At 42.0% G+C, this 10,243-nt stretch overlaps 1 protein-coding gene across 1 annotated transcript; it reads left to right on the top strand.

The window, feature by feature from the left end:
- The first annotated feature begins 2,562 nt into the window (after positions 1 to 2,562).
- Positions 2,563 to 9,769, top strand: LOC117759668 (elongation factor 2-like). Its single transcript, XM_034581884.1, has 13 exons — positions 2,563 to 2,755; positions 3,899 to 4,113; positions 4,808 to 4,989; positions 5,391 to 5,599; positions 5,771 to 5,949; positions 6,187 to 6,292; positions 6,491 to 6,743; positions 6,823 to 7,018; positions 7,139 to 7,505; positions 7,658 to 8,011; positions 8,132 to 8,314; positions 8,589 to 8,721; positions 9,394 to 9,769. Exons 1-13 carry the CDS (start codon positions 2,753 to 2,755, stop codon positions 9,585 to 9,587), a joined length of 2,574 nt encoding a protein of 857 aa, XP_034437775.1. The 5' UTR covers positions 2,563 to 2,752; the 3' UTR covers positions 9,588 to 9,769.
- The last annotated feature ends 474 nt before the right edge of the window (positions 9,770 to 10,243 follow it).

The raw sequence follows: 10,243 nt of genomic DNA on the forward strand, positions 1-10,243 counted from the left end.
TGACACACTTGTTGGAGCAGGACCTGGAGGACACTGGGATTACTTTAATGGAATTTATTAGATTTGTAAGTGATCTCCAGTCCACTCTATGCGCTCTGTGCGCCTGATGGCACAGTCACGTTCACTGCAGCGATTTTACACACACTTGTACTTGATGATACACGCACAGTGTTAGAAGATATTATTAAAAACTATTAATGACTCGGCTCTGCAACTCTGCTGTTTAATGAATCTGAAGATGTTTTCTATCTTTTTCAATTGAAGGTTCGTAATGAAGAATTATGTCGCGCGAGCAAAAATAACATTGTTGGTTTTAAGGTTAATGAAGGAGTGGATCAATAATCTGGTCTCAGTTCACTATCCACAATGAATGGAAGTCAATGCAGTATCCTAAAAAGGATAGATGCGCAAATGTGTACGTGTGTGTGTGTCCGTCCGTTCGTCCACATGCATGTCCCCTGTATATCTGTTCTTGTTGCTGTCAGTGTTCAGAGCTACTGAAAACTGGAAGGAAATTCCTCATATTTGATAACAGACGTATAACCGTGGGTTACCTGTCATTCGATGACAGATTCTGTTTATTTGCGTCATTTCTTATTTATAACATGTATTCGCTGTTTGCCATAATGATACCTTGGAAAGGCTCCAGGGAATCGATTCAGCTTGTGTTCGGCATCTGAGCTACATTTATAGTCCAGATAGTGCAAATGCATTTTTTATGTATTTGGGCTCTAAAGCAATTCAATCCAACAAAGTTGTGACTTGACATTGAAATATGATACTGGTTTTGCCTTTTCTCAACAATAAGCCTTTTGACTGGTGAAAATGGGAGTTCAATTTCAGACTATAAGCTAATTGAATATGAGATGATTTCTTCTAAGCACTTCATCTCAATAATAAAGACAAATGATGTCTGTATGTGATGGTCAGACTCTCAGATGAAAAATAAATGAGGGCAGGCAAGTGAGAGACTGTGGAGCGGGGCAGACTGTGGATGAATTACACATGTTTAAGACTTTCATTTCTCTGAGGTTTAGACTGTGGACATGCTGTGTCAGACTACTGTCTCTCTCTGTCAAACAAAGTACCAGGGGAACATGGACTACTCAGAGAAAGCAAAACAGCTTTGAATATTTACATGACGCATGCACGGAGGTTGCTCTTGTGGCAGAGAAATCATACCCCCTCTAAAACTTCTGTGTCATTTTAATCTATAGTCAATTACTCAGGCTGAACTATCTGCCGTCTGTGCCCGCCAATCATCTGTGCGTGACTGTTTTCGGGTCCGACTGCATGCTGGGAGCTACAGCTTGACAAGCACATCAGGTGCGATGGCGTTAAATGAGTTACACAGTCAACTTCCTTTTCAAACGGGTAATTAACAATGTCAAATTAACTCTGCGTACTAGGTAGAGTGTTTTTGAGTGTGTGTGTCTGTGTCCGTGTTATAGGCCTAATTGTTTTCTAACTCTGTGTCCTCCACATGCCCCTCTCTGGCCCCAGTTTCCTCTAAGAATATGAATCATGGGATAATTTTCTGCTTTTTGTGGCACTAGAGCAACCCATAAGATTCGTCACATTACGGTCAATCTATCAGAGTATTCATCATCTCCCCACAAGCTATCAAACTGACTGTTGCCTTTGAAGAAAGAATGCTTCAGCATGGAGTGCAGATAGAGATGGATTCCCCTTCATCTCTGGTCACTGTTGTCTCTTCCTCCTCTCTCACGGACCACCTCAGCTCTGCGCCCCACGTTTATAGGTTTGCGAGTTTGCGTGTCAGTCCACAAAACCCTTTTGGACAAGGACAAGTCTGTGACAATTACGCAGTTTTTATTCAGTATTCATATGTAACCCTGACTGTTGTCAACAATAAGAGATTATGTAATCCAAGTCTCATAATTTGCAGCCTCCAATCACTGAATAAAGAAATTACTCACACAGACCAAGGGAAATGCATTCTTTTGTGAATTTCACAACCTTCTTCTAAAAAAAACGCACTAGTGTTAACTATCAGATATTTAATTAGATACAACTATCTTTTCATCTGCTGAGGTTATTCTCAACTGTATCTTGTAGCATATTTTCTTGAAGCAAAAAGAAATCCACAGTTGAGCGTCACTTGTGCATTATGGGACCAGCAGTGTGTTGGAAGTTGGAGTGGCTGGTTATGAAGTTGGGGCGCCATCTGCTGGAAGAAAAGAAAAAGAACAATCATTAAAGGGATAGTTCACCCAGAAAGGAAAATCCACACTTCACCCCTATCTACTGCGTCGTCATCATTTAGTGCGCGGTTCTCTTCTGTGACTCAACCCAGCTCACGAACCAAACTTTGAAAGTTGAACTTCCTTCACGTTTGTGCTGCGGCTGCATGTGGACACTGGACTTTATATTACAAGAAGAACAAGAACAAGAAGAAAAAGAAAAAGAAAAAGAACAAGAACAAGAACAAGAACAAGAAGAACAAGAACAAGAACAAGAACATGATGATAATGATAATGATAATGATGATGATGATGACTGGACCCTTCTAGGTCTCTGCGCATCAGTGGCGGGAATCACCCGTGAGCCTCTGGGGTTCCGTCAGTACGTGCTTACGTAGGTGGCTGACGTAAGCCGGTGACGCAGGCGGGTGACGCAGGGCCTATAAACCGCTGTTTCCTTACATCAGCTGCCTCTTCCCTGCCTAAGCCATCGTGTGGTGGGCAGCGTAAAATTTACTGACCGAGCGTATCCGAAACCATCCGTCAAAATGGTAAGTTTCTAACATTTCTCAGAGTAGTTTTTGAACGCAAAGTCATGCCAGTGGTTTAGAGATCACGGTATTCGTGGATGGTGCGCTGCTTACACGTATATACTGTGAACATGCCTTTGGTGAAAATGGCAACCATTTTGTCATCTGTGCCGCTGGCACCGCTAAAGGCCGCAACGAGTCCAGAAATAAGCTCAACTCGTTTCTCTTCAGTGTCAAAGTGAAGCTGTTGATCAGAGAATTGAGTGAAGGGAGGTTTACATGGCTAACGTCGGATGACATGGCGTTTTTGGTGAACATCGACAGTAGCGGCTTTTGCTCCGTTAGCTGCTGAAATGCACAAGTGACGTTTTAATAAAAACATTTTCTAGATGCGTAATTTGAAGCGGGGGAGCGAGCACCTCTAACGGTTATCTGGGTTTTAAACTTGTAGCGGTTTCCGAGGAATCATTTGCCGGCATTTCGTGGCCTGGTGCGTAAGGCTAGTTTAGCTGTCAAGCTAATGTTAGCGTTTAGCATGTTGTCTATTCTGTACACGTGGCCTATTCATGCCGTCACATGCCGGGTGGTGGTGGTCCGATCACATTTTAGGACACGTCAATGGCGTACTTGGTTGTTAAAATGGATGACATCATTGCTATCCACCTTATGTCCGCATACATACTGACTGAGGCTAGTTCAAAATTCGCTGTGAAACGCAGACAACAATAGCATTACAGCTGTGGCCATGGCGGACGCCCAGAGTAGAAGAGCAGAACCATGAATGTTGAACCGGCAGCCATTTTTGATATGCAAGGGTGCAGCCACTGTTGGAAATTGTTTCTCGTCATTCACCTATGACGCTGTCATCCAATTTAACTAGACAACCGTGAATTCGAGACAAGTAGATTAGCTGAGTCCATTAGTAACACCAGAAGTTATGTGAGGGGACACCCTTTGGTTAATGAATCCGTTGGTAGGTGGCACTGCCAGTAAATTCTCCCGATTTGCACATCTAAGCTTCATAAATTCCTTGGATAACATTACATCTCCATCAGATACGATTGGGATTGTCGACCGAATTAACTATTCACAGATTACGATGACTGCTGCATGACAGGCTGTAAAGCAGCGGTGTGACTGTTCAACTTGACTTTGTCCCCTCAGGTTAACTTCACTATAGAGCAGATCCGTGCCATCATGGACAAAAAGGCCAACATCCGTAACATGTCTGTGATTGCGCACGTCGACCATGGAAAGTCAACTCTGACAGACTCCCTGGTATCGAAGGCGGGCATCATTGCATCAAACCGTGCTGGAGAGGCCCGTTTTACAGACACGCGCAAGGATGAGCAGGAACGTTGCATTACCATCAAATCTACGTAAGTAGCTTTATTTCCCACTATTGTATTTTTATTTATTAAAGTCTGCTGTTTTTTGCATAGATCTGGCAATAGAGGTTGTTGGAGCCTGATGGAAATCTATTGGATAGGGATACAAGTGCAGGACAGACCCTACTGCTGTATTGCCACATCACGTCTGACTCATAATACTGGCACACAATTTGAAAATACTCATTGCAGCTTTTTATTTTATGCAGAGTAGGGTTAAGGCTTAAGTGGAAATGGACTGATCACAAAAGCTCTTCTCAATGACAATATAGCAATATCTGTTAAAAAAGAGGCTTTTGTTTCACTAGGTACCTGCCAGTCTTAGCTGGACAGACAAGTGAACTTTTCAGATTCTTTTTTTTCTTGCTTCAATTTTTAAACATCGTTAACTCAGATCACACTTCCACATGGCCAACCAGTTTACTTACTCACAATGTTGTTTAATTTTGCAATATTACACTTCATTGAGCACCTAATTATTTGATCTCTTTGCTGCTGTAACATGGCAAATTTCCCCATTTTGGGACTAATAAAGGACTTATCTTATGTTGAGAATTGTTAGGGCTCTGTATAGTAGGATTTTTTTAAAAAAGCTGGTCTTAAATGTAACTTTGATTTAGTTTTAAAACCAGTTGGATTGGTTTAGGCAGTAAATCTTGACATCTGGTTTTGCCCTAACTTGCAGCGCCATCTCCATGTACTACGAGTTGGGTGTCAATGACCTGGCCTTCATTAAGAATAGCAAGGATGGTGCTGGCTTCTTGATCAACTTGATTGACTCACCAGGACACGTTGACTTCTCCTCTGAAGTGACTGCAGCTCTCCGAGTGACTGATGGAGCCTTGGTTGTTGTGGATTGCGTCTCTGGTAAGAACAAGTCCAAATCTTCAGTAGATTGTGTAAGCTCTTGCTTCTGAACTTGCAATTAAATGTATAAAAGTGGAAAATCAAGAACACAGACTGACAATTTTAAAAAGGAAGCATTCCACTTACAGCTTCTTAAAGTTGTATTTAAGTAGAGACAGTAAGATTTACTTCATCTCTAAAAAGTGGCTACAAAAAACAAGTACTTGCAGCTTGCTAATAAGACTGTCTTCTGAATTGGGAGTGCAGATTTTTTTTCTTACCATAATTTTGTATTTCATGAAAATATGCTGTTACCGTGATTTGTTTTTATTACACCATTGACTACTTGTTTTAAATTAGATTCACAACTTGATGCTGCCTTCCCCTGGGTTCATTTAATTTAATCTCTGTATCCCTGCCAGGTGTTTGTGTGCAAACTGAGACTGTGCTCCGTCAGGCCATTTGCGAGCGCATCAAGCCAGTCCTGATGATGAACAAGATGGACCGTGCCTTGTTGGAGTTGCAGATTGAACCAGAAGATCTCTACCAGACTTTCCAGCGTATTTGTGAGACTGTGAACGTCATCATCGCCACTTATGGAGAAGATGATGGTCCTATGGGCAGCATCCAGGTGAGTGGCAGTCACAACTTTTTATCTAAAGTACAATACTCAGTGGTATAATTGTAGTTGCACACACGTAGTTTACCTTGAGCACTATCTTCGAAATAGAGATTTTATCTCCCAAATCGTAATATCCCCCCTTTTGGCATATAGTGATGAATGGTCTGTCGCTTCTCCAAGATTGATCCACCAATAGGTACTGTTGGCTTTGGCTCTGGACTCCATGGCTGGGCTTTCACCCTGAAGCAGTTTGCTGAGATGTATGTAGCCAAGTTTGCTGCAAAGGGCAACACCGAGATGACACCAGAAGAGCATTGCAAGAAAGTGGAGGACATGATGAAGAAACTGTGGGGTGACAGGTGAGTCTAAACGACGCTTGACTGCCTTACAAATTGCATTTGAATAGAGACCGTAGCCAACAGTGACACAAACACTTAGTAGAGGGGCTGTAGTGTGCAAAAGTGGCTTATCTGAAATGTTTATCTTTTTGTTTGAATCTCAGACGATCTTAAATTTCAGAATTTGCTTCTGTTATCGATGTAGTTGATTCTGGCCTGTTTTTATTGGTAAATCTTAAACCTCTTGTTTTGTTTTAGGTTCTTTGATAGTAGTACTGGAAAGTTCTTGAAGTCTGGTGTTACAGCCGATGGCAAAAACCTCCCCCGCACCTTTGTTGCTCTTGTGTTGGACCCCATCTTCAAGGTAACTAGAGATACTATTTACCATAAACAATAGTTAATTTTGCCTGCAAGTGATGATTTGAATATTCTTCACTTTGACCTGACTAAACATTGATGATGACCTTCACTCTGAGCAGGGACCATTCTATGGTTTTCTTTATCATATTTGGTTAGGCTATGTTGGTTTTCATTCATAATTGCAATCAACGTCCTTATTTAGGTGTTCAAGGCCATCATGGAATTTAACAAAGAGGAAACTGCCAAGCTGATCCAGAAGCTGGACATCAAGTTGGATAATGAGGACAAAGACAAGGAGGGCAAGCCTCTCCTGAAGGCTGTCATGCGTCGCTGGCTTCCGGCTGGAGAAGCACTTCTGCAAATGATCACCATCCACCTGCCTTCCCCGGTCGTTGCCCAGAGGTACCGTTGCGATATGCTCTATGAAGGCCCTGGTGATGATGAGGCTGCCACCGGTATGAAGTTTATTTATTTTTCATTTTAACAATTGTCTTTAGATCCTGGTCTAAATGTCTGACTTATTTGTTTACCCAGCTATCAAGAACTGTGACCCCAATGGCCCTTTGATGATGTATATCTCAAAGATGGTCCCCACCAATGATAAGGGTCGCTTCTACGCCTTTGGACGTGTGTTCTCTGGGTGTGTCTCCACTGGCCTGAAAGTGCGCATCATGGGACCAAACTACATCCCTGGAAAGAAGGACGACCTTTACGTAAAGCCAATTCAGAGGTTGGTATCAACTTCTTGTATGTTAATTAGTTATTATTTGAAATGGGTTTGGAGCCTAGCTGTGAGATGAATTAATCAAGTATTGGGCACATTAGAATTGTCCAACTTTCTCTTTGCCAGGACAATTTTGATGATGGGCCGTTACACTGAGGCCATTGAAGATGTACCATGCGGTAACATTGTGGGTCTGGTCGGAGTGGACCAGTATCTTGTCAAGACGGGAACAATCACCACCTTTGAGCATGCACACAACTTGAAAGTGATGAAGTTCAGTGTCAGCCCTGTGGTGAGAGTTGCTGTGGAGGCAAAAAACCCTGCTGACCTGCCCAAGCTGGTGGAGGGTTTGAAGCGTCTGTCCAAGTCTGACCCTATGGTGCAGTGCATCATTGAAGAGTCTGGAGAACATATCATTGCTGGAGCTGGAGAGCTGCATCTGGAGATCTGTTTGAAGGATCTGGAGGAGGATCATGCTTGCATCCCAATCAAGGTGATTTAGTCCAAAATTTAAGTTAACTTGAGTTATTATTTTTTTCTTTAATGATTTTGCAATTCATAAAGATCAAATATGCCATTTTCAATTTTGATATTGTCCCTAAAGGTTGACTTTTCTATATTGCAATTTTCTTCTTTCTTTTTTAGAAATCTGACCCAGTGGTGTCCTACAGGGAGACAGTCAGCACCCCATCATCTGTCTTGTGTCTGGCAAAGTCACCTAACAAGCACAACCGTCTGTTCATGAAGGCCCGTCCCTTTGAAGAGGGCCTAGCAGAGGATATGGATAAGGGCGATATTACCATGCGTCAGGAGGCCAAGGCCCGTGCTCGTCAACTTGTTGAAAAGTTTGAGTGGGATGCCGGAGAGGCTAGAAAGATTTGGTGCTTTGGACCTGATGGAACTGGCCCCAACATGCTGGTGGACGTGACCAAGGGAGTGCAGTACCTTAATGAGATCAAGGATAGTGTTGTTGCTGGCTTCCAGTGGGCTGTCAAGGAGGTAAGGGGGCCATTAGAATTCGCTGTCAGTGTCTTGTATTTATTAGTTTAGGAAGAGATGTGTGCGATTATTCTAACAAGAGGTCAGTGCATATACTTCAACTATTTATTTTCTCTTTAGGGTGTCCTCTGCGAAGAGAACATGCGTGCTGTTCGCTTTGACGTCCATGATGTGACCCTGCACACAGATGCCATTCACCGTGGTGGTGGTCAAATTATTCCCACAGCCCGCAGAGCTATGTACGCTTCTGCGCTCACAGCTGAGCCTAGAATCATGGAGCCAATCTATCTGGTAGAGATCCAGGTAAGTTCTTCTGGATGTATAGTCTGGTTTCCTCTAGTTACCTGATGTATCTCAGAGTTGGACATATGATTATTTTTTTACTTTATATATTTGCTCACAAAGTTTGTCACCTTTCGGATTTAGTAAGGCCCAATGGTTAAGTTTCAACGGTTTTTACTTATCGCACATCTTTTTTTTTTTTTTTTTGTCAGGAGGGGGGCTGTTTATTAATTGTGCACTTTTCATATATTTGAGTATTTTCTGTTTAACCTAATATCGCTTCTCCACTCTGTAGTGTCCTGACAGCGCAATTGGTGGAATCTACGGTGTGTTAACCAAGAGGCGTGGTCATGTGTTTGAAGAGTACTCCGTCACTGGGACACCCATGCATGTCAGCAAGGCCTACCTGCCTGTCATGGAGTCATTTGGTATGTTGGGGTTGTTTAAACCAGCAGTGCAGCGAAAACATTTCTTCTTAAACCAGTATTGTGAACTGATTCTGATTTTAATATTTGTATTTGCCTTATGTTACAGTATAATCTATAGTCATTTCAACACATCATCTTGTATTTTGCTGTTGTTTCACTTGAGATGTAGTAGTTTGATTTTAACAGTAACTGACAGCAACACTTTTGCTGTGTAACTTGAGTAGTCTTTTACCATAGGTCTGACCCACTGAAACAAATCAGCTATAGACTAATCTTGCTCTATTATGAATAACTAGATCCAAATACTGAAGTGATATGGAACGTTCTGCAGGGGGAAAGCCAGTGATGAGATGTGGTCAATTTAACAAATGATGTGTCATTTAGAATTTGTAACTTAAAAACACTTGATATCTCTGACAAGTACAACAATTGTGAGAACATACAGGCTGCAGCCAAATTGTTTGTACATGTACCACTAATCTTATTGTTCACATTAATCTCAATTTAGTTTTAGCCAAGTGAAGTGCTCCCACTGTTGAGCCCTGGGTGGGTTTAAAGCAACCAGCTGTTAACTCACTAGTGGCTACATTAATTTAACATACAACCTCCATTGCCAGTATTGTAAGAACTTGATGAGGATACATTGAAACATTTTGCTCTGTCCTTTCCCAGGTTTCACAGCTGACCTACGATCTTCCACTGGTGGCCAGGCCTTCCCACAGTGTGTGTTCGACCACTGGCAGATCCTCCCTGGAAACCCAATGGATCCAGCAACCAAGCCTGGCATTGTTGTCACTGATACACGCAAACGCAAGGGTCTCAGGGAAGGTGTCCCAGCATTGGATAACTATCTGGACAAAATGTAAAAGCTGACCTGGCTCATGCCTCATTCCTGCTTTCCCATCAAATTTAAGTCTACATCGTGGGACCGGACTGTACAGAACACAGTGATCACTGTTTGCCACAAGGATTGACAATATTGAATAAATATCTACAAAAATTGTAAACCATCAATAAAAGAAAATAAAAATGTATTGTTCGGGCTCTTTCTCAGTTTGCTTTTTAAAGAGATAATAATGAAGATGTTTTACGTAGACATGAACTTGTCCAAAACAAATGTAAATACACATAACAGCACAAAATGAGCAATATCAGGAGAGATTTCAGTTTTAATGCAGTCCGTTACTAGTTGATGTCAGTGGGGTGTTTGTTAGACATGCCCACAACTACGGATGCAAAGCTGGGAGGAGCGTTTGTAATGAGTTAAAGGAATAGTTCAATGAGAAATAAAAATCCATTCATCTACTCACCATTATGCTGATTGAGGGGTGGTTGGGCTAAAAACATGGTGTAAATGACTGTTAAATTTGAATGGCGGGCTTACAGACACTTTGATTACATCACAAGCAGTAGTTTTGTTTTGTTTTTTTACTTACGTTTGAAGAAGTGATCACAGTTCAATTGTATTGGATTTGGCTGCAACGCTGTTTACCCCTCAAACTCCAGAAGTGTTTTGTGGACT

The sequence above is a fragment of the Hippoglossus hippoglossus genome, chromosome 4 (genome assembly GCF_009819705.1).
Source record: "Hippoglossus hippoglossus isolate fHipHip1 chromosome 4, fHipHip1.pri, whole genome shotgun sequence".
In the NCBI taxonomy this organism is placed as follows: Eukaryota; Metazoa; Chordata; class Actinopteri; order Pleuronectiformes; family Pleuronectidae; genus Hippoglossus; species Hippoglossus hippoglossus.